Below are 25,949 nucleotides of genomic sequence, written 5' to 3' on the forward strand. Positions count from 1 at the left end.
TAAAATGCTTTATATTTTTCTGGGCTATTTCTAGTACTTGAATAAACTATAATAGTGTTGATAGGACAGAGAAATTCTTACTTGAATAAATGTGGTCTAACTTCTGTGTTTATATAACATAAAGTATAACTTGAAGTAAGGCAGGAACATAATTTAGAATTGTTTTATTAAAAATTAATTTATATATTACTATCCTCATATCCACAGTAGATTTGGGAAAACACATCCATAAAATCAGTACAATTTTTCAAAGTAGTGCCTGTCATGGATATTATTTCTGGTAGTTCCTGATACAATAGAAAATCCACTGGAGCATTTTATATTTTATTATTCTTTTAAAGTTTAACCCTTGGCTGTTTTCTCTCTTCATTAATAAGAGTTCGATCAGGTTGTTAGGTTTTTATCCACATTCTTCTCTTATATGTATCAGATATAAGCTACTGAGCCCAAATCTGTAGGATTTCTCATTGCTTTAAATCTCCTCCAAAAATCATCATTGCATTGCACTCTTGCCCTTAATTAAATGACCTCTTCATGGTTTCTTAAATATTCTCAAAATTATGAATTTCACTCATATGTGAGAAAACTTAGCAAAGGCATTTAAAAATGTTAAAGAAAAGTCTGCATGTCTTCCTTTCTTTTTCTTCAAGTTTTCTTCTACTCCTTTCTGTCTTCTGCCTGATTTGTTTTAAATATACATTGCTTTCATGTACCTTAACAACTTCTTTTTCTGATTTTTACATTTGATTTTTTCTTACTGTATGTTTCTACTTATACCTGAGATTTTGTAGAGGGGAACAATGATGAATCATTTTAAAGTTTACATTTTTGGAAAAGAAATAAAGTCTACATTTTTGTCTCAACTTAAATCTAAGAAATTTCTCAGTTAAATATTAGGATTCAATCAGTTTCCTCTGATCCTTCCTCTGTTCTTATAGATAAATAGTTCAGAGTTATTGAGCTTTAATCAACAACATATAAGTAAAATTGTTGTAGATCAGAGCTCATTAAAATGTATATCTTCTATCTCAGACCACATTAAACCACAAAACCAAAGTTGCTTTGCCTTGATTTCAAGAAAACTTTTCATATGTCCTGTGTCCCATTCATCACCACAAGGGGGCATGTTGATACAAATGTACCATTTCCCTGTGGTAATATCATTTGATGATGCCTTCACGAAGGTTTTGTTTTATTTTGTTTAGTTTTATTTTGTTTAGTTTTATTATACTTTCATGTCTGTTTTTTTCTTAGCATGTTCAGTTTTTATAAAGTGACCTAAGAGTACTGTAGTTTCTAATGTTAAGGTTGGAGAATGAATTTCACTTTAGAAACAGAAGAAATATTCTAGGTCAAAATCTAGGAACTGCAATTCCAGCAGTTTCTTCTATTTCCCATAAGGTAAACTGGAGTTAAGTAAAACCTAATCATTTCCAAGTACTTTTAAAACCCATCAACTTTAGATATATTAAGCAATCAATGGCATAATTTGAAAAATACACAATTGTTTTAAGACTGAGATAAAATTCAGCAGCTGGTGCAACCAAATGACTTTGCTATTTGGAACCCCCCCCCCCCAAAAAAAAAAAACAAAACAAAGCTTTTCATGTTTTTGCCACAAGTTACTATATATCATAGTTTAAAGTATGTTCACAAAATGTTACAAGTCTTCAATAAATGCCCAGAGAGGGGCATACATTTCTACCTCAGTCAATATTGGAGAGAAATGACCCTTACAGATATCTTAAAGAGAAGAAACTACAACAAGGTAGCAAAAAGAGAATACTGACTCCATCAAAACCATCTTAACAACAGAAAGAAAAATTAACATCAGAGCTAACAATTCCACTTTTTATTAGTAAGCATGTTTTACACTGGAAACTATTTTCCATGAGAAACCATAAACAAAATCCTTGTTCTACATGGAATACGTATTCAAAGAATAAATGTCAGAGGAGCTATCAGTTTTGTTGTATGGTATATTCTCTTATTAGCGGAACCACAACAGCTCTAATTTCCCACCACCCACACCTCTTCCTTCCCTTACCTCCCATCCCCTTTCCCACTGTGTTGACAAATCTTTTACCCACCTGTGACTTCAGTAAGGCTGGTGGAAGAAATAATTAGATATGTGTCTAGACTGTATTACAGAACTTAATCAAAATGGAGTCTTTAAATAACCTGTTTCACAATTACCTGGTGTTTATTAACAATCCAGATTTGCAGATCATACCTTGCTATGCCTCTCCCACACCTACTGAATGAAAATTAATCTCTGAAGCTGGAAACTGGGAGTCTACATTTTTAAATAAATGCCTTAGGTGATTTTTATGCTGTTAATCCCAAAAGAGGCTATGATCCATGCTTTAGCATAATTATTTTTATTTCTAAAAGTTTTAATTAATTTATTTATTTTAAGATTTTACCTAGCTATTTTGAGAGAGAGTGAGCACCAGTGGGGCACGTGGGGTGGGGGTTGGGGTAGAGGAGAGGAGCCGAGGGAGAGGGAGACACAGATGGTCTGCGGAGCAGGGACCTGATCCCAGCATCTTTAAACCATGACCTGAACTAAATGCTTACCTGATTGAGCCACCCAGGCTCCCCACTTTACTTTGTTTATTATCTTGTTGGTTGCTACAACATTTCTATAAAGTGGAGAGTGCACAGTTTTATTAATTCTATTCAAGATGTAGAAATTGAGGCACAAGGATTTTAAATTAATGATCCATGTTTATTCACTGAATTATCACTCAACTGAGATTAAAATTACAGCTCCAAGGTGTTAGTTTCTACCATAGTATGTCTATAGAGTTTTCTCCATACATAATGATTCCATATACACTTTGGGGTATTGAAATGCCTTGATTATGGAACTCCATGGAGGGTGACATGAAGATGAGGGTACACAGCTGACCCCTTGACTTTGTTAGTTACTATTTTAGAGTACAATGTAGTTCTACTGAATCTGTGTCTTTAAGTAGCAATTATCTTTAAAGGCAAATGTATTTGCAACTTAAGTAAGAACCATAGTCAGAAGACTTTTCCAAAGAAAAAGAAGAAATCTCAGCTTTCATAAAAAAGAAAATTAAAAACATTAAAAATGTTGCCTTCCCTTAAGGAGATTTTACTTGTATAGCATATATGAAAAATAAACTTTTGAACCACTAAAAATAACAAGGTAATGATTAGGTTTCTATAAAAAGAAGAGAATTAAGGACCAGAATGTGTTGGGACCTAAATTATGCAACATATACAGGCAAGAGTAATCTAGAAAACATTATCTTTATGTATAATTCATCTAGCAGCTGTCTATTTGTGACACATATTATACACTGATTAAGAACATGGTTAAACAACTGAATAATGTACATGCTTCATATAATAACACCCTGTTCTTATTGCAAGTTTAAAGAGGCAAAACTAGGTACAGTGAAACTTTGTGTTTATGTTAATTTGAACAAGTCATGATCTGAGTATATGAAAATATTGATGGATCGTGGATGCATCCAGAGCTATTCTTTGCAGAGAAAGCCCAAGGGAGAGTTTGGAGAAAACTTTTTGCAGTCACCTTTTCAATGGCCCTCTTTTGCTTTCCTATAACAAGCCATGGCTGCAATGTTTGTCCTATGAAAATCTAATTTGTAAGTAAGCTAGCATAATCCAAGCAAGGGATAACCAGGTGAGAAAAGTAATAAATAGGAGGAAAATATTTATTTCATTTCCTAACAAAGATACTAATACATTTTTGTAATGCTTAAAATTCAATTTTATGTCTTTTAAAAGCAGACTCCAGGATTCTGTAGTGCTTTCTCTAGCTTCTGATCTCTTAATGATTGTTTATCGGCTTAGGAGAAATTGATGACTAAGGGTCTTAATGGTAGGCCCTGGGGTAACAATGAGGGATAGGTATTAAAGTTGAAGTTCTGAGGCAGAATCTGAGGTTTCTTGGAATATTGCCCAGAATTCCATTTTAAAAATCAGTAATCATAATTTTCATTTCTTTAGTCTTATCTTTCTTTTTTTTTTCATTTAAAAATAAATATAGCATAGTGAAATGACCTTCAGCCACTTTTTTGATTGGAGAAGTTGCATTCAAACAATTACACATATTGTTTGGTCACTGACTAATACCAAGGAGAAACTAAATATGCTGGTCAGAAAAATATCTTGGAACTCTGCCAGGAGCTATTTCTCTATTTTTATAACATATATTTTTTTAATCATAAAACTAAAATATTCATTGCAGAATAATTTTAAAAGTTCAATAAGCAAAAGATGGATCACCAAAGACTAAGAGATCAATCTATTTCTCAATCTTTAATGACTTTCAACTACTGCTATCTACTGCCTTTGGCATGGATCTCAGAGGTGAGAGATAGAGGGGAGTGTGCAAATGATAGAAGAGAAGGTGCAGTGGGAAGTATTGTAAGAGGAGGAGGAGGAAGATTCAATTGTGGGACAGACATTTTCCCTTACCACGTCATTACTGTCATGGTTGATTGACATCGTTTCCAATATTAAGAGCCATGTGACTAGTGTACACCACTTAATTTCTTTGGGCCTCAATTTCCTTCTCTGTTTAAAACACACACACACACACACACACACACACACATATCTAGGCAAAGGTATTGAAACAAGATGCCCCAAGTATCCCCATCACACTTTATTTTTTCTATTGCGAGTTTATATCATGCTGCCAGTATTTCCTGTCTAAGGTAGTATAAATGAGTCTCCTTGCTCTCTCTGCCCTTGACCCTCTACAATTAATTCATTCTCCCATCCAAGTACTAACCAGGCCTGACCCTGCTTAGCTACTGAGATCAGACGAGATTGGGCGTGTTCATGATAGTGTGGTAGTAGACTAATTCATTCTCAACATATAACTGAAGTGAGCTCTTAAAAACGCAAAATTATGTTATGTCATCACCTCCTTAGAATCTTCCAGTGAGTTCCCTTTGCAACTAGAATAAATGTCTATTTCTTTCCATGACTTTTGAATTTCTGTAGGATCTGGTTGCCCTGTCTTTATTTCTTACTTATCTCTCAACGTGTCAACCATCTTGGACTTAGTCCTACTCCTAAAATATGCCAAGCTTGTCCCCACGTTAAGATCTATATTTGCTTTCATCTTAGAACATTTGGCTTCAGATCTTCCCTCGGCTTGTACCCTTATAATTTTCAGGTCTCATTTCAAATACCATATCATTAAAGAGGTATTTCCTGAACATGACTTCCAAGGTAGCTATACACATCTATCTATCTATCTATTTATTTATTTATTTAAGATTTTATTTATTTATTTGACAGAGGGACACAGTGAGAGAAGGAACACAGCAGGGGGAGTGGGAGAGGGAGAAGCAGGCTTTCCACCGAACAGGGAGTCTGATGTACTCAATCCCAGGACCCTAGGACCATGATCTGAGCTGAAGGGAGACACTCAACTACTGAGCCACCCAGGCGCCCTTACTCACTTTTATTTAAAAAAAAAAATTATTAAAAAACGTATTATGTATCCAGTTTTGTCACTCTCTAAAATGAGAAATTCTCTTTTTAAAGAACAACTTTATTATTTTTGTTCCCACCAGGCTCAAGACTGTAAACTCCATGCTTGTTTATTGCAGTATCCCCAATGCCCAGAACAGTATCCTCACAAGTGGACAGTACATGTGCTGTATAAATCTCAGATTTTAACTATATGTTCAATAGCATGAATACTTAATGTCTGTTCTCTTCCCAGATCCTAAGAAGCACTTTCAGCTCCATTATCCAACTTGTTATCTAATAATATTAAGAAATATGTTAGATGAATAAATTATGATAACTGCATCTTCATACTAACTGTATATTTACAGTTTGCTTAATCTATTAAGTTTGTTTGAAGTGATATTTTACTTAAATATTTTTCTATTTGTCATTTTTCTATTTATGTTCTTTATTAATGCAAAGGTTTTCTATCTATTGATTACTGTATCAGAATGTCTTGGATTACAAGTCATAGAGTTATAGAATGCCCACTTCTCAGGAACTCAAGCAAATAAAGCATTTAATTAAATTATAAGCAAATAACTGGAGTAAGTGGTTTCTGCTCGTACACTGCAAACGGCTGTAATGACAACAGAGGTGCAACAATTTCACCGGAGAACCAGGCTCTTTGTGGTCAAATGCCCTCCTACTGTACAATATCCCCACATCGTGAATCAGGTTCTATTGATTTTCCTTTTTGGCCATCCTCAGCTTTGGAGTTGTCTCCTGAGGCTTGTTGCTTCCTGTCTGAAAGATGGCTGTAGCAGCTCTATGCCCTTCCAAAACTATATTCAAGGAAATAAAGAAGAGCAAGGGCCAATACTAGACAGCTCTTTCTTCATTCAATCTTATTTCTGGTAGACCTCAACTGGAAATTTTTCCCAAAGTTGTCATTTTCACTTTCCTTTCCCTTTAAGTGACCAAAGTGTAAAATTTATTTTTTATTTTTTAATTTTTTTTAAAGATTTTATTTATTTATCAGAGAGAGAGAGAGCGAGCACAGGCAGACAGAGGCAGAGGGAGAAGAGGCTCCCTGCCGAGCAAGGAGCCCGATGTGGGACTCGATCCCAGGATGCTGGGATCATGACCTGAGCCGAAGGCAGCTGCTTAACCAACTGAGCCACCCAGGCGTCCCCAAAGTGTAAAATTTAAATGTCAAAGGAGAATGGTAAAAATATAACTGGCTTATATAAATCATGATTTATTTCTTAGGCCCAAGCTCATTATAAACATCCCAGTTTAGTAAAGATTTTATTAGCAAGCAAGGAAAAGATGAGAAAAGAAGTTGAGTAGGCAGCTAAAAGGGTCGACTAGAAACAGTATAAGTAACTGATAACCTTTTTCAATTTATTTGCCTTTGATGTGAAGCTTTTTACACTGGGAATGTGTAAGCTTTTCCACAGAGCTTTCATGTGATTTATCCAGCATTTGTAACATCTCTCTTTCTAGTTTTTATTGTCAACAACAATAACAAAAAGCTTTCTTTCAACCTCAGGGATGAAACTCACAATTAGGCATTAGTAATGACTTCATTTCTTCAGGTGGTATCTTTGAAACTCTAGGTTTAAAGCCAGCAGCTTTGTGTTCACTGTCTTACTTTGTCTTTTTTCTGCACAAGCAAGATGGGCCAGTGAGCACTGTACTTTCTGCTTGCTGAACATCTGCTGATTGATCTTTCTCAGTAAAACTATTTAGTCCTGGTTTGTTCTAAAATCACCGGGAGCAGGGAGACTAACTCTGAATTAGACAGCGTTGGATGTTGCTAACACAAAAACAAACTGCACCTGCTAATTTCCCGTGGTTCTTCAGGTTAATCATCAGGTGTATGTTGAATACTTTGAGAGCTGTGACTGGCATTTGATTATTCGTTGTTGATTAGCATTTAGGTTAGAAGGACTGGATGTATTTGAGGTATCAAAATTGTATGCATCATGTGATTTGATGAACCATTTGTCTTGTATCTTATCTATGCTGTAGGCATCCTTTTGTGCTCAAAGCTTTCCATGGGATGTGTTCAGAGACTTTAAAAACAGAATTTTCCCCTTTGTGAGTCTTTGTTGTAAGTGCTTCAATGTTTGTTACATTTGTTGCTTTCTATTGCATTTTTCCACCCCTTTCTGATGCATTAAGGGTTATTTTAGGTTCACTTATTTGATGGGTTGTGATTAATAGTGACCTCAGAGAAGAAATAAATGTAATTTCACTGAAAAATGTGTTCTTAGAGTTTGTCACTTTCTATCCTTTTCTTATTTTAATTATCAGTAATTAATGAAGTAGCCATTAAATAACGTTATTTTAGGTATTGGAAATCCTTTGAAAAATGTAAATGATAACTCTCCTGTTCTTTAGGGTTTTATACAAACTTAAAGGAATTCATTACTTTTAATAAAACCAAACAGATTACTTGAAAGTCACACACCAAACCTTGAGAGCTAAACACAAAGTTTCTCAGTAGTCTCTTACCTTCAATAATGCATTTCCAGGTTAAAAAAAAATGCCTTTCCAGGTCTAAGACCTTAGGGTCTTGTCCTTAAAATGTATATTAGAAAGACAGAGTTCTTGTTTTCATAGATGCTTTGCACAAATGGCAAATGAAGATTTTTCCAAAGCAAGGCATGGCTTCTTAAGGGGCTGCATGACTTAGCTAGATGGGTCTTCTCTGTCTTCCAGATTTCAGATAGGGCTCTCTGTTTGTTCAGTACTTTTCTCCTTTGTATCTGATAATCCTCAAATCTTTTTCTTTTTTTTTTTTTTTTTTTACTACAGAGAACTCTGCAATGATCACAAACTGTTGTTTTCCAAGCTTCAGAGAGGAGGCTTTTTCAAGAAATGATTCTTTAAATATAAATTTCCTCTGGTATTGTTGATTCCCATTTCTGTATTATGCTCAAGATCTGCCATTGTCAATTCACTCAAGCAGTACATTTCAAAGAAGTTTTGTGTCCTTCTGATGACACAACTGCAGACCACTATCACTCAGATTTGGGTCTCTCAGCCTGTGATCCAAGCTGGAGTGTGTGGCATTCACCTCTTGAACAGTTATTGAAGAAGACTCTTGCTTTGCATTGAACACAGATTCTCTTTGGTTTAATATAAAGCTTTGCTGCCCTTTCGTCATCACAGTTGGGGATGTGCTATCTGGCATTTGGGCTCAAAGTGCAGAGATTCTCATTTCTGAGAATATAGTTTCTACACGTTAGATCATTAGAATTTCTTTTACAAAGAGCTTATATTGACAAAGGTAAATAAAAACGGTCAGATTTTATTCTTATGAATCTTTATTCTTATGATTTTATTCTTATGAATAAGAATTCATAAGAATAATAAGAAGTGTCCATCAAACACTTGCTGGTTCAAGGACACGTTTTTTTCCCTTTGAAATTGGGAAACATAATATTGGCACAGTGATTTCTCCCTCTTCAGCTAATTGTAATGGTCTCTGTATTAGACTGATTTTGATTGACTGCTATCATAGTGTGTGCCAAGTGAGAACTATTTTTTTTTGGTGAAAAGTCATTTAGTTGTTTTTCCCCAATGACACAATTCCTTTTTTAGTGTTGTATGTGGTTCTTCTCACCAGGATTTTATTGTTTTTCATTCTTCCAAGGTTTATTTGTTCATCATCTTTTTATTGAAAAAAATGTTATTTAGGGGCGCCTGGGTGGCTCAGTGGGTTAAGCCGCTGCCTTCGGCTCAGGTCATGATCTCAGGGTCCTGGGATCGAGTCCCGCATTGGGCTCTCTGCTCAGCAGGGAGCCTGCTTCCCTCTCTCACTGCCTGCCTCTCCATCTACTTGTGATTTCTCTCTGTCAAATAAATACATAAAATCTTAAAAAAAAAGTTATTTAAATCTCGATGTTACAGCATTCTGACAACATTGTTATTTTTCTTACTTTTTTCCTTTATACTCAGGCTACTGAATTTACACTTTCCTAGAAGAAACTACCATTTCCTTTACTTTAATTTTTCAGTGAATTCTGTGCAGGAGACTGTCCATATATTCTGTTTGTGCTTCCATATGTTGCTTTTTGGGGAACTAGTAGTAGGCTTCATAGTTGTCTACCTAAAGATCTGTCTTTGTGCCTGAAGCAGTCATACCCACTCCATTTTTAGCTTGGCTAAATCAGAAGGAACAATTGAAATAAAAATCATTCTTCAGGTTGGCTCTGGTTTGTCTAGGATAGACATAGAATATGCATTTTATCAAATGCTATATCTTAGTACAATGTCACCTCCACTATCCATGACTTGACAGAGTAGTAGGATTTCTAAAGAAAAGTTTTATTTTTCAAAATCTAAGAAATTAGAAACATTCTCCGTACAAGTTCTTTTAGTCAGTGCATCAGATATTATATGATTTTTAATTAAAGGCATTCAATATTTTTTTACTGCCTAACTTTCTATAGTGACTTTTTAATTTAAAATATAAAAACATGAGTAAGAATTCTGAATATGTTTTATTAGCAGCTTAAGCATGATCTCTAGGTAAATTTTAATTACTCATATTAAAGCATTTAAAAGCAGAATAGTGAATGATCTAAAGTGATTTTTATCTCATCTTTATAAAAAATATTTATTCTTAAAGGTAGACATGTCTCAAGATTTAAAAATCCACTTCAGAAAGTCAAGCCAAAAAAAAAAAAAAGAAAGAAAGAAAGTCAAGCCAATTTGTAAACCCTTGAGTTAGGTAAAGGAGGAAAGTGGTTTAGATTTCCCAAACTTTGGAATACACAGTAAAAGTCCCCCTCATGCTGCTCCATGATTCATTATAATTAGCTCCATGTTGGGTATAGACCATGACTTTTTAGATCAATATGAGATTTAACTTTTCTCATACCTTACATAGAATATGGGAGGTTAAGAGTTGGAGCTTGGGGGCGCCTGGGTGGCTCAGTGGGTTAAGCCTCTGCCTTCGGCTCAGGTCATGATCTCAGGGTCCTGGGATCGAGCCCCACATGGGGCTCTCTGCTCAGCGGGGAGCCTGCTTCCCCCTCCCCCTCTCCCACCCCCTCTGCCTGCCTCTCGGCCTACTTGTGATCTCTCTCCCTCTCTCTCTCTCTGTTAAATAAATAAATAAAATCTTAAAAAAAAAAAAGAGTTAGAGCTTGGAAGAGGTCTTATGAATGCAAAGTAATAGAATTAAGATGTTAACAGAATTGTGATTAAACAGATTATGTGTTGTCAGTTATGAGTTACCATATTGACACTAAGAAAGTAGTTATATGGAATTGTTGTTGTCAAAGAAAAAAAGCAAAATTTGCCTTGGATAACATAAAATGAACACAATTGAAAGAGTCAAAGTATCTTAGAAATTTTAGTAGATATTGTGAGAAAATAATTCTTCCATTTTATTTTGATCTTTAAAATATAAGAAAGGGAGTTACTTGTTTTTTTAATTTAAAAAAAATCCATACAGTGACTGCCATTATATTTGAAATAAAATCTATCCCTAAAACAGATCAGTGTGAACCATAATATATCTTTTAATACTGTTTTTAGGTAAAAAGGACCTCATTTCCATAGTTCAGAGCAGAATGTTAGCATTTTCAAGGTAACTTTAAGACTTGTTGCTTAGTAATATTCAAATGAGAGAGTCCCTCCCTTGAACTGGATAGAAAACAGTTGTCCATGTGAATGTGCATCAAGGATTCAGAAAAGGGAGAGATTTTGCAACACATAAATTATAAACAGACAGAATACCATGTAATCAAATGAGAATAATTCAAGCTCAGTAAGTACTGTATGATTAAGTTAGTCATATATCAATAATTGTATATGTATTGTCAGGTGTACTTCATAATTATTCACCAATCTTCCCTCACGAAATGCCTATAAGCTATTTTTAGAATTGGCATGTAAAACCAAGAACTCAGTCCTTGTCTAGATCCTACTTTTGTGCATTTTTTTCCTTCTGTCTTTAGCCTCCATTCACATTTCTTGGTTTTCATGCCATTACTAGTTCTTAAGATCCCTTTGCAAGGGCTTGGAGCCTAAGTTCATTTATATAAAGCCCTAAACATTTTAAACACAATTGCAACAGAATGCCAATGTTTAATCTACCATTATCTTGATGACTTTGAGACAGAGTGCCTGTGACCCTTTATTATAATTTTGTTTTGTAATCTAACGGCCATCTCTAATGGGGATCCTCTAAATTGATTAATGGCATCTCATTCAACAAGTTGTTCAATCCAAAAATATTGATGTCATCTTTAAATTCTTCATATAATTCATATCTAATTAGTTACTGAGTCTTATAAATTGTATAGTCATAATACATTTTCTAGTTCTCTACCTTCCTCTTTATTCCAAAATCCACTGCCCTAATTAAAGTCATATGGCTTTTCTCATCTATAGCAATAATGCCTTAACGGGTTTCCTATAACCATTCTTCCTATCCTTCAATACTTTTCTCTTTCACACTATTGCCAATAATAGCTTCTAAGACATGCATGTGTTTGGTCATTCTCCCATTTAAGTAAATCAATGTCTGTCTCTTAATTGCCATAGGAAAACCTTCAAATTTCTTGATGTGCCACTCACTTCGCAATTATTCCTTAGAAACCTTGATTGTTCACTCCTTCTCTCCCCATTCCACATTTCCAACAACATGTCCATTCACTTCCCCAAATTTCCATGTCTTTTTCCTTTTTCTGTTTCCTCGATCTGAATTCCCCAACAACCTGTCTAAAGAAATTTTTTAATATTTGGATCACATTTTAGTTTTTTGTAAAGTCTTCTTCAGACCTCTGCTTTTTGATACTTCCATATTTCTTTTTCAGACCTGTATGTCAACATTTAATGCACTGAATAGATAGAAAGCACGAGTCCATTCTATAAAACCATAAGGTCTTTGAAGGGGAGAGTGGTGTTGTTTCAAATATTAAAAGTTCATAATCATTATAAAGTCAAGTATGATAATTTGTACCCTAGGAGCCTTTTAACAGGTATTTCTGATGTATTTTTTAAAAAAGTTCTTAACTACAGTCTCTTCAACAGTGGTATTGGGAAAACTGGACTGGTACATGCAAAAGAGTGAAAATGGACCACCTTCTTATACCTCACACAAAATAAACTCAAAATGGATGAAACACTTAAATGTGAGACCTGAAACCATAAAAATCCTAGAAGAGAACACAAGTAATAATTCTTTTGGTCATAGCAATATTTTTCTAGATATGGCTTCCAAGGCAAGGTAAACAAAAGCAAAATTAAAATATCAGAATAAGCCTCCAACAAACTCATTTTAAGCCCGAAGACACCTCCAGATTTAAAGTGAGGGGGTGGAAAAGAATTTACCATGCTAATGGACATCAGAAGAAAGCAGGAGTGGCAATCCTTATATCGGACCAATTAGATTTTAAGCCAAAGACTATAATAAGAGATGAGGAAGGACACTATATCATACTCAAAGGGTCTGTCCAACAAGAAGATTTAACAATTTTAAATATCTATGCCCCCAATGTGGGAGCAGCCAACTATATAAACCAATTAATAACAAAATCAAAGAAACACATCAACAATAATACAATAATAGTAGGGGACTTTAACACTCCCCTCACTGAAATGGACAGATCATCCAAGCAAAAGATCAGCAAGGAAATAAAGGCCTTAAACGACACACTGGACAAGATGGACATCACAGATATATTCAGAACATTTCATCCCAAAGCAACAGAATACACATTCTTCTCTAGTGCACATGGAACATTCTCCAGAATAGATCACATCCTCGGTCCTAAATCAGGACTCAACCTGTATCAAAAGATTGGGATCATTCCCTGCATATTTTCAGACCACAATGCTCTAAGCTAGAACTCAACCACAAAAGGAAGTTTGGAAAGAACCCAAATACATGGAGACTAAACAGCATCCTTCTAAAGAATGAATGGGTCAACAGGGAAATTAAAGAAGAATTGAAAAAAATAATGGAAACAAATGATAATGAAAATACAATGGTTCAAAAACTGTGGGACACAACAAAGGCAGTCCTGAGAGGAAAATATATAGCGGTACAAGCCTTTCTCAAGAAACAAGAAAGGTCTCAGGTACACAACCTAACCCTACACCTAAAGGAGCTGGAGAAAGAACAAGAAAGAAACCCTAAGACCAGCAGGAGAAGAGAAATCATAAAGATCAGAGCAGAAATCAATGAAATAGAAACCAAAAAAACAATAGAACAAATCAACGAAACTAGGAGCTGGTTTTTTGAAAGAATTAATAAAATTGATAAACCCCTGGCCCGACTTATCAAAAAGAAAAGAGAAAGGGCCCAAATAAATAAAATCATGAATGAAAGAGGAGAGATCACAACTAACACCAAAGAAATACAAACTATTATAAGAACATACTATGAGCAACTCTACGCCAATAAATTTGACAATCTGGAAGAAATGGATGCATTCCTAGAAACATATAAACTACCACAACTGAACCAGGAAGAAATAGAAAGCCTGAACAGACCCATAACCAGTAAGGAGATTGAAACAGTTATTAAAAATCTCCAAACAAACAAAAGCCCAGGGCCAGATAGCTTCCCGGGGGAATTCTACCAAACATTTAAAGAAGAACTAATTCCTATTCTCCTGAAACTGTTCCAAAAAATAGAAATGGAAGGAAAACTTCCAAAATCATTTTATGAGGCCAGCATCACCTTGGTCCCCAAACCAGACAAGGATCCCATCAAAAAAGAGAGCTATAGACCAATATCCTTGATGAACACAGATGAGAAAATACTCAACAAAATACTAGCCAATAGGATTCAACAGTACATTAAAAGGATTATTCACCACGACCAAGTGGGATTTATTCCAGGGCTGCAAGGTTGGTTCAACATCCACAAATCAGTCAATGTGATACAACACATCAATAAAAGAAAGAACAAGAACCATATGATACTCTCAATAGATGCTGAAAAAGCATTTGGCAAAGTACAGCATCCCTTCCTGATCCAAACTCTTCAAAGTGTAGGGATAGAGGGGACATACCTCAATATCATCAAAGCCATCTATGAAAAACCCACCGCAAATATCATTCTCAATGGAGAAAAACTGAAAGCTTTTCTGCTAAGGTCAGGAACACGGCAGGGATGTCCATTATCACCACTGCTATTCAACATAGTACTAGAGGTCCTAGCCTCAGCAATCAGACAACAAAAGGAAATTAAAGGCATCCAAATCGGAAAAGAAGAAGTCAAATTATGACTCTTCGCAGATGATATGATACTAGATGTGGAAAACCCAAAAGACTCCACTCCAAAACTGCTAGAACTTATACAGGAATTCAGTAAAGTGTCAGGATATAAAATCAATGCACAGAAATCAGTTGCATTTCTCTACACCAACAGCAAGACAGAAGAAAGAGAAATTAAGGAGTCAATCCCATTTACAATTGCACCCAAAACCATAAGATACCTAGGAATAAACCTAACCAAAGAGGCACAGAATCTATACTCAGAAAACTATAAAGTACTCATGAAAGAAATTGAGGAAGACACAAAGAAATGGAAAAATGTTCCATGCTCCTGGATTGGAAGAATAAATATTGTGAAAATGTCTATGCTACCTAAAGCAATCTACACATTTAATGCAATTCCTATCAAAGTACCATCCATCATGGAACTAGAGCATATCATGCTTAGCGAAATAAGTCAAGCAGAGAAAGACAACTATCATATGATCCCCCTGATATGAGGAGGTGGTGATGCAACATGGGGGCTTAAGTGGGTAGGAGAAGAATAAGTGAAACAAGATGGGATTGGGAGGGAGACAAACCATAAGTGACTCTTAATCACACAAAACAAACTGAGGGTTGCTGGGGGGAGGGGGTTTGGGAGAAGGGGGTGTGATTATGGACATTGGGGAGGGTATGTGCCTTGGTGAGTGCTGTGAAGTGTGTAAACCTGGTGATTCACAGACCTGTACCCCTGGGGATAAAAATATATGTTTATAAAAAATAAAAAATTATTAAAAAAATAATAATAAATAATAATGACACTTTAAAAAAATATCAGAATAATATCGAAATAAAAATCTTTTGCACAGTAAAGGAAATAATCAACAAACCAAAAAGACAACCTACTGATTGGGAGAAGATATTTGCAAATGACATATCTGATAAGGGTTTTATTTCCAAACCATAAAGTACTTAATATGACTCAACACCAAAAAAACATAAATTAGCAGAGGATATAAACATTTTTCCAAAGAAGACAAACAAATGGCCAGCAGACACATGAAAAGTTTCTCAACATTTCTCATCATTGGGTAAATGCAAATGAAAGCCACAAAAAGATATTATCTCATACTTTTCAGAATGGTTAAAATCAGAAACACAAGTAACAACAGGTGTTGGCGAGTATGTAGAGAAAAAGGAACCCTTGTGCACTGTTGGTGGGAATGCAAAGTGGTGTAACCACTTAAAAAGAAATAAAACATGATCCAGTAATTCCCCTACTAGGTATTTACCCAAAGAATGTGAAAACACTTATTTGAAAAGATACATGTACCCTTGTATTTATTGTAGGCTTAATTAAAATAACCAAGAAGCAGCCCAGATGTCCAAGGGTAAATCAAGGAATAAAGAAGGTGTGCTATAAACACACAATGGAATATTACTCAGCCATAAAAAAAATAATGAAATCTTGCCATTTGCAACAACATGATGGATCTAGAAGGAAAATAGGTCAGTCTAAGAAAGACAAGTACCATGTGATTTCATTTACATGTGGAATTTAAGAAACGAAACAAACAAACAAAATGAATCAAACAAAAAAATGGACTTTTAAATATAGAGAGAAAACTGGTGGTTACCAGATGAAGGTGGTTGGGGGGATGGGTAAACAGGTGAAGGGGATTAAGAGTACACTTATTGTGATGATCACTGAGTACTGTATAGAATTGTTGAATCACTACATCATGTGCCTGAAACTAATACAACACTACATTAATGATAGTAGAATAAAAAATAAAAACAATTAAAATAATACTTACATTATTTACCATTCAACTGATGCCTCTTAAATTCAGAAACTTATTTCTTAATAGAGATAATCTATAGCTTTCAAGAGGCACTTTTGGGGCATTAATATTCTAGTTACCTGACTTGATTTTTAATACTGTAGTCAGATTTATATTAACATAGCACTGTTCTAGGCCTTTCAGTTTCTATAATCATATAAGATAGAAGAACATGCCTGGAATCTGGATTTCAAATCTGATACAATAAAACCTATATATTCTTCAAAATTTGGGTTACCCTGACAGTTTTATTAGTACTTTAAATTTAATGAGCTTCCCATTTGAAAATGCATTTAAAATATTATTTAATAGGAATCTCAAATACATCATACAGGCATACAAAGAATATCGTAGTTATTTCCTATTTTATGCTTTATTCTATATTATTTTGTTCTTTAAGTAGATGATATTTGTTGGAATTTTTATAAATATTGCACAAATTTTTATAATAATTTTAAACACTATTCTCCAAGGTTGGAAATAATATGCATAATAGAAAAATCTTATCTACATTGTTCTGTAACTTGAAAAGTTGCTTTAAGTTACACATTTATAAAAAACAAAAAGAAAAGAAAGTCTCAAAAAATGAAAAAAATTGTGACATTTTCCAATTAGAAAATGGAACTGGAAATACTGCTTTTCCTGAGATGAACAATTTATTTTCAGACATGATAGACTTTTACTTTTATGAAGGTGTTTGGTCAAATTAAAAGATCAATAGATACTGCTACCTTATATATCAGGCTCTCAGAGATTAATTTATTTTCCTTAGCACTATATTTCTTTGATGGAGACATTAGTGGAAATATCAACAATAAAGTAATATAGAGCATTTCTATAGTACAAATATAGTCAGGGCAAAATATGTTTCACTCATAGTATTAAACTTGCATCTCTTCTGGAGTAATTGAATACAGTGAAGTTTCAAAACAATCTAACAGAAAATGAAATAAAAGGGAACTAAATAATGGATTTGCCTCTTCTATAATAATGTGTAAGGTTAGAGAAAGAGGAGAGGATAAAAACATCTTGAATAATTTTACTGACTGACTTTTCATTGGTCAATGGTGAAGGTTTTGTTTGAACAATAATAGAATAGTGTATGGTTTTACAAATTACTTGTTTTCAGATAGCTGAAGAAAGACTCAGAGATTGAAATCCTTGGAACAATAACCAAAAAGCTCAGTGGAATGAACTGGTTTGGGGGCATTCAGAAATGCTTAAACTATTCATGAGTTAAGGTTAGATCATATATTCTATGGATGATAGTTTGCTTCTAAAGTTTTAGTCTTTTATTCCTGCTCATATTCTCCCCAAGTATCATTCAGAAAAAAGTTTAGAGTATATTTATATATTTCCAGAAAAACTTATCTTGTTCATTTGTAAGTATAATCAGGTCATTCCATAACATTTGCTGTGAGGAAAAAAAAGTCATTTCATAACCATTGGTTGTTCACTAGCACGGACTTAATTGATTCACCATTGGCCTATACAGAACTCCATTTAAAGGAGATAATTATTAAGCACCAAGAATACCTCAGGCAAAGGCAGATTTGTTGTGAGGGCAATCAAAACTTGGACCTCAAGCATGATATTAAAGTCCCAGTACTATGGAAGAAAGAAAACAGTCAAATATAAGAAAGCTTTGCTGTTGTTGTTGTTGTTGTTTGGCCAGGCACTCAGATAAAGCAAATACTTCTCAGTTGAATGATAATGTTTGGGTGCCTCAGTGGCTTAGTCGTTAAGCATCTGCTTTTGGCTCAGGTCATGATCCCAGGATCCTGGGATTGAGGCCCACATTAGGCTCCCTGCTTGGCTGGATGCCTCTCCCTCTCCCACTCCCACTGCTTGTGTTCCCTCTCTCTCTGTGTTTCTCTCTGTCAAATAAATAAAATCTTTAAAAAAAAAAAAAACTGATGATGTTAAATTTGGAAAATGACAGGTGTGAGCAGAAAATTAGGAAACCAAAAACACAATTATTCTTATAATATTAAAAACAATACAGGTAAGCCACTTATATTGGAAAAGGACATGTAAACTTACAGTTGTTGTATATGCAGCTTCGGGATCATCTTCTAGCACCCGGGAAAGACCAAAATCAGAAACTTTGCATACTAAGTTGCTGTTGACCAATATATTCCTAGCTGCTAGATCACGATGAACGTAACCCATATCAGAAAGATACTTCATTCCTGATGCAATGCCTCGGAGCATACCAACCAACTGGATGACTGTGAAATGGCCATCATGTTTCTGAAAGAGAATCACAATAGTTTACATTGATTTATTTTAATGTAGCATATGTGAGTGCAGGCATGCATGTGTGTGTAACCTTAAGGAAAACCTTTGAATTTATTTTACTGGATCCAATGAATACAAGCATCAAATCTGCTGAGCATGAAATATAAGAATTTGTTTGACATTTAAAGGAAAGGAAAACCTCGCTGGAAGTGATGAAGGAAAACAAAGGATAGAAGAGAACCAACCAAATTAACTGATTTCAAAAACTCTAAGTAATAAGAGGGACCTAAGTCTAATTATGTAGCAGCAATGACTACCAAAAGAAGAGAATTAACTTTCCATAATTGTGACCTATGTACAGGTGGGCAGGACAGCAGAACCTAAGACTGGATAAAAACTTCATAATAATTTGAAATGAGAAAAATGATTGCTTAGGAAAAAAGAGGACTTGTTTGCATAAATAAGAAATAAGTTTAGGGAATCTATAGGAAAGAGAGAAAAAATATATGCAAATAGAAAATAACTAGATTTTCCCATTCTTTTATTATATAAAGAGTGAATAAAAAGAAAGTTACTGGCAACTGACTGAAAACAGGACTATTTTAGCTCCCTGTTGGGAAGAGTAAATGAAGTCATATGAATAACAAGGCATAGCACTGGTACGCAGCCTTCAATCCCTTGATTGCTTATTCTTCCCATCTTGACTTAAAAATAACATTTTTGAAAGGAAAAAATTCAGTTGTCATCCATGTAAGACGTGTACACCAATAAGACCAGACACACACTACCCCAAAATTAGAGAAAAATTAAATAAAAATATATTTAGTTTGAAAAATAAAGAATATTGTTTTACATAGTTATTTGGGGACAGTTGTCTTCAAAGGAGTTATGGAGAAACGTGAAAGATTCTCAGGTTGGTTTTATACACTAGGTAACATTTATTTATGAATGCTATAAAAATGAATATCTAACAAACGACTATGGGGCTATATTACCTTATACAGTGTGGTAGATGAATAAATAAGAGTTGTCTTCAAATTTGCAAAGTTATAGCAGTCTTCCTGGATATATGATTTAAAACTATAGTGTGGGTTAAATACACGGGTGATCTGACTGCATCACAGTGACACAACATTCTATACAAAGATGATTCACTGGTCAGTTAAATGAATAAGCTTATACTACAAATGAAATAAACTTTGTCTTTATATCAACTTATCTCCCTGATAGCTCTCTGATAATATCTCTCAACCAAAGTGCAGAGTAAGTAAAAGAACCCTCTTTTAAAAGAAACATTCTATAGCAAAAGTATCCATTTAAGCAGGCTCTTCTGTATAATTAATGTATAAAAGATAACCTAGCAAAGGAAATCTTTGGTGTTATTAGCTCTTTATGTTTCCAATCCATCTTCCTAGACAGTGCACTATGAGATGAAATCTGCCTCTTCTATCATGTACCCTACCTACCTCTCCTCTATTAGGACTCTCAAAGCCTTTGAGTAGAATTCAAAGCATAAATTCTTTTGGCCTAGAAAGGATTACACTAAATTTAAAGAGGTGGCTCTTTTACCTATTAGAAATAGAGTTGCCTGGTATCACAGTTCTCATCAATGCAGAATTTCTGCGTGGTAGGAAATGTTAATGGACCATCTGAAAACTAAGGAATGCCTCAATTTTCTTATCTGTACAATGAGAATAGAATAATCTAACTCAGAGGTGCAGTGAGTATCACATAGAAAACACACAGCACATCCCCTGACTTATTTTAATAATAGTTATTATTTAATAAAACCTTATATTACAATTACATGTAGCTCATGTAATTTTTTAAAAAGATTATTTATTTATTTGCCAGAGAGAGGGATCACAAGTAGGCAGAGAGGCAGAAAGAGAGAGAGAGAGGGCCAAACAGGCTCCCCGCCTAGCAGAGAGCTCAATGCAGGCCTTGATCCCAGGACCCTGAGATCACAACCTGAGCTGAAGGCAGAGGCCCAACCCACTGAGCCACTCAGGTGCCCTGATACGAATCAGAGAATTGTCCTCCCACGTTCCTGAAAAATCAGTCGAGTAACATAAACTCCTACGTCATAAAAGAAAATTATTATTTAATTCCAGGTTGAAATTTAATTTCCTGTCTATTCTGAGAGTGACAAAAAGCACCAAGTTCTTCCTTTCCTTTTTTTTTTTTAATATTTTATTTATTTATTTGACAGAGAGAGAGAGAGAGAGAGATCACAAGCAGGTAGAGAGACAGAGAGAAGAGGAAGCAGGGTCCCTGCTGAGCAGAGAGCCCGATGTGGGGCTCGATCCCAGGACCCTGGGATCATGACCCAAGCCGAAGGCAGAGGCTTTAACCCACTGAGCCACCCAGGTGCCCTTCTTTCCTTTGTTTTAAGAGACTACTTTTTTTTTTTAATATAATTTTTTATTTTTTATAAACATATATTTTTATCCCCAGGGGTACAGTTCTGTGAATCACCAGGTAAGAGACTACTTTTTTTTAGAGCATTTTTAGGTTTATAGCAAAAGTAAGAGAAAAGTATACCCTCTGCCCCCACACAGGCATAGCCTCCCCCATTATCATCCCCTCACCAGGGAATGATATTCTTGGTATTTTACATGCTATGGGTTTGGACAAATTTATAATGACATAAACCCATGTTAGTACCATGACGAGTATTTTCACTGTCTTAAAAATCCTCTGTGCTTCATCTACTCATTCGCCCTGACCAAACCTTGGCTATCACTGATCTTTTTACTTTTTTCATAGTTTTGCCTTTTCCAGAATGTCATATGGTGGAGACACACAGTAGGTAGCCTTTGCAGATTGATTTCTTTCCTTTCATAAAATACATTAAAGATTCCTCTATGTCTTTTCCATGGCTTGATGCCTCCATTCTTTTTAGTACTAAATAAAATCCATTTATCTGCATGCACAACAGTTTTATTTATCCATTCACCCACTGAAGGACATCTTGGTTGTTTCCAATATTTGGCAATTAAAAATAATTATAATGTTTATAGCATGTTTATAGCTGCAGGCTTTTATGTGTAATAGTATGTTTAGTTTTGTGAGAAATCCCAAACTATCTTCCAAAGTGGCTGTACCATTTTGCCTTCCTACAACAAACAACAGCAATGAAAGAGAAATACTATTGCTTGACATCAACACTACCATTTAGTGTCCTCAGTGTTACCAATTTTGGCCATTCTAATAGGTGGTATCTCATTACTTCAATTTGCATTTTCCTGATGACATACAGTATGGGGCACCTTTTCATGTGCTTATTTGTCATCTGTATATCTTTTGTGGAGTGCCTGGTAAGGTCTTTTACCCATTTTTTTTTTTTTTAAGATGCTTGTTTTCTTACTGTTGAATTTTAAGAGTTCTTTGTATATTTTAGGTTAAGTCCTTTATTAGATGTGTCTTTTGCAAACATTTTCTCCCAGTCTGTGGCTTGTCTTCTCACTTTTTCAACATTATCCTTTGCAGAGCAGAAGTTTTAAATTTTAATTAAGTCCAGCTTATTGGTTTTCTTTTTTTTCTTGGATTGTACCTTTGTAGTTGTACCAAAAAAATCTTTGCCATATCTAATGTCATCTAGCATTTCCCCCTATGTTACCTTCTAGGAATTTTATAATTTTGTGTTTTACATTTAGGCCTATAATCCATTTTGACTTAATTTTTGTAGGGGGAGTAATGTTCTCTGCCTAGTTTTTTGTTTGTTTTTAATTTTTGCTTGTGGATGTCCAGTTGTCCCAGCACCATTTTCTGAAAAGACAATTTTTGCTCCATGGTATTGCCTTTGCTCTTTTGTCAAAGACTAGTTGACCATGTTTATTACAGACTTTCTATTCTGTTCCATTGACCTGTTCATTCTTCCACCCACATCATACTGTCTTGATTCTTGTTTATGTCTTGAAGTCGAAGTCGGGTAGTATCGGTCCTCCAACTCTGTCCTTTTTCACTACCGTGTTCATCATTATAGGTCCTTTGCTTCTACATATAAGCTTTAGAATCAGTTTGTTGATACTCACAAAATATTTTACTGGAATTTTGATTGGGATTTCATGGAAAATATATATCAAGTTGGAATGAACTGACATTTTAATACATTTTAGTAATATTGCATGTCCTTATGAACATGGAAGATATCTCCTTTAATTTAGTTCCCTGCTTTTGTTTATTAGAGTTTAGTTTTTCTCATATGGATCTTGTACATATTTTGTTAGATTTATACCTGAGTATTTCATTTTTGGGGGGTGCTCATATAAATGGTATTGTGTTTTTAATTTCAAATTCCACTTGATCATTGCTGATATGTGGGAAAGCTGTTGACTTTTATACATTGTGTATTAACCTTGTATTCTGCAACCTTGCTATAATTGCTTATTAGTCTAATTGTTTTGGTCAATTCTTTCAGGTTTTCAACATGGATGCCATGTTATCTGTGAACAAGGACAGTTTTATTTTTTCCTTCCTAATCTGTGTATTTTCCCAGTATGATAGTGAAAAGGAGTAGTGAGAATGACGTCTTTGCCTTGTTCCTGATCTTGGTGAAACACCTTTAAGTTTCTTGCCATTAAATATAATAGCTGCAGGGTTTTTATAGATAGTCTTTATCAAGTTTAAGAACTTCCCTTCTATTTCTAGTTTTACTGAAAGTTTTTATCATAAATCGGCATTCAGTTTTGTCAAATATCTTTCTCTTCATCTATTTATATGATCATGTGATTTTTCTTTTTTAGTCGTTTGATATTATAGATGACATTGATACACTTTTGAAAGTTGAACTGTTCTTGCATACCAGGGTAAATCTCACTTGGTTGTAGGGTGTAATTCTTTTTATATAATGTTGGCTTGAATTTGCTAATATTTTGTTACAAGTTATTTTTTTAACAGGATTATTAAGGTATGAGTCACATATCATACAATTTATACTTTTAAACTATACTAATTTATCATTTTTAGTGTATTCACAGAGTAGGTGTAACCATCACCATAATCACCATTAAAATTTTTTCATGATTCCCTAAAGAAACTATATACTCACTGGCAGTCATTCCCCATTCCTGCAACTTCCTCTACCAGCCCTAGGCAACTACTAATTAACTTTCTATAGCTTTGTCTATTTTGGTTATTTCATTTAAATGTAACCATAAAGTATATGTTCTTTAGTGACTGTATTCTTTCACTTAATATAATGTTTCAAGGTTCATCAGGATTTTATATTATTTTTACTGGTATATTATTCATTTTATTTTATTTAAAATTTTATTTTATTTATACATCATATTGTACATTTTATTTATTTATATATATTTATACATTTTATTTATACATCTATCAGCTGATAAACATTAGAGTTACTTCCACTTTTTGGCTATCATGCAATATATATATTTTGTTACACATATTCCCCTTCCCCCTTTTTAGATAAGAACATTTAAGTTCTACTCCTTTAGCAAATATCAATTCTACAATGCAGTTATTAATGATAGTCACCACTTATTCATCTTATAACAGAATGTTTGCATTCTTTTACAAACCCCTCTATCTCTCCTACTTCACCCCACCCTTGGCAACCACTTTTGTACTCTCTGTTTCGGAGTTCACTTTTTTTTTTTTTTTTAGCTTCCACATATAAGTGTACCATGCAATATCTGTCTTTCTCTGTCTAACTTATTTTTCTTTTTAAATTTCTTATTAACTTATCATATACTACTAGCCCCAAGGGTACAGGTCTGTGAATCACCAGGTTTACACACTTCACAGCACTCACCATAGCACAGATCTTTCCCAATGTCCATATGTCTGACTTGTTTTGTTTAGCGTAATGTCCTCTAGGTTTATCCATGTTGTGGTAAAGAGCAGGATTTCCTTTTATTTAAAGCCTGATTAATATTCCATTATATATTTTCCAGATTTTCTTAACTTACTTAACCATTAACAGACACTTAGGTTATTTCTGTATCTTTCTTGTTATGAATAAAGCTGCAATGAACTTGGGAGTACAGATATCTCTTTGAGATAATGGTTTAATTTCCTCTGGATATATACCAAAAGTGAGATTGGTGTATCATATGATAGTTCTATTTCTAATTACTTGAGGACCCTCTGTACTGTTTTTCATATTTGCTATACCAATTTATATTCTTGCCAACAATGTAAAAGAATTCCTCTTTCTTCACATCCTTGTCAGTATTTTTATTTTTGTCTTCTTGTTAATAGCCATCCTCACAGGTGTGAGGTAATATCTCATTGTAGTTTTGATTTGCAGTTCCTTGATGATTAGTGATGTTAACCATCTTTTCTTCTACCGGTTGAATCATTTGTATGTTTTCTTTGGAAAAATGTCTATTCAGGCCTTTGGCCCATTTAAATTTTTTTCTTATATAATTATTGAGTTGCAGGAGTTCCTTGTAAAATTTGGATATTAACCCTTTATAGGAATACATGATTGACAAATGCTTTCTCCCATTCCATAGATTACCTTTTTGTTTTGTTGATGGTTTCCTTTGTTGCGCAGGAGCTTTTAAGTTTGCTGTAGTCCCATTTGTTTATTTTTACTTTTGTTGTCTTTGTTTTTGGTGTCAATTCAAAAAACCACTGCCAAGACCAAAGCCAAGGAATTTACCCTCTGTTTTCTTCTAGGAATTTTATGGTTTCAGGTCTTAGGTTCAAGGCTTTAATCCATTTTGAGTTAATTTTTGTGTATGGTATAAGATAGGGGTTCAGTTTCATTCTTTTGAATGTGGCTGTCCACTTTTCCTAGCACCATCTGTTGAAGAGACTATCATTTCCCATTGTATATTCTTGGCTCTTTTTGTCAAAAGTTAAATGACCATACACTCATTGGTTTATTTCTGTGTTCTCAATTCTATTCCATTGATCTATGTGTCTGTTTTTATGCCATTAGTGTACTGTTTTGAGTGCTATAGCTTTGTAATAGAGTTTGAAATTAGGAAATGATATGCTTCCAGTGTTGTTCATTTTTTCATGATTACTTTGGCTATTTGGGGTCTTTTATGGTTCCATACAAATTTTAGGATTATTTGTTCTAATTTTGTAAAAAGTGCTATTGGAATTTTGATAGAGATTGCACTGAATCTGTAGATTGTTTTGGGTAGCATGAACATTTTAATGATATTACTTCTTCTAATC

At 34.3% G+C, this 25,949-nt stretch overlaps 1 protein-coding gene across 3 annotated transcripts in view; it reads right to left on the minus strand.

Annotated features, from left to right (window-relative positions):
* EPHA6 (EPH receptor A6) overlaps positions 1 to 25,949 on the minus strand; it is an 878,132-nt gene that overhangs the window by 84,778 nt on the left and 767,405 nt on the right. For all 3 annotated transcript variants that reach the window (XM_059164403.1, XM_059164402.1, XM_059164404.1), the window contains one exon: positions 18,588 to 18,797. In XM_059164403.1, coding sequence (XP_059020386.1) covers positions 18,588 to 18,797 — 210 coding nt within the window. The remainder of the gene's footprint in view (positions 1 to 18,587; positions 18,798 to 25,949) is intronic.

This window comes from Mustela lutreola, chromosome 2, assembly GCF_030435805.1.
Source record: "Mustela lutreola isolate mMusLut2 chromosome 2, mMusLut2.pri, whole genome shotgun sequence".
NCBI lineage: Eukaryota > Metazoa > Chordata > Mammalia > Carnivora > Mustelidae > Mustela > Mustela lutreola.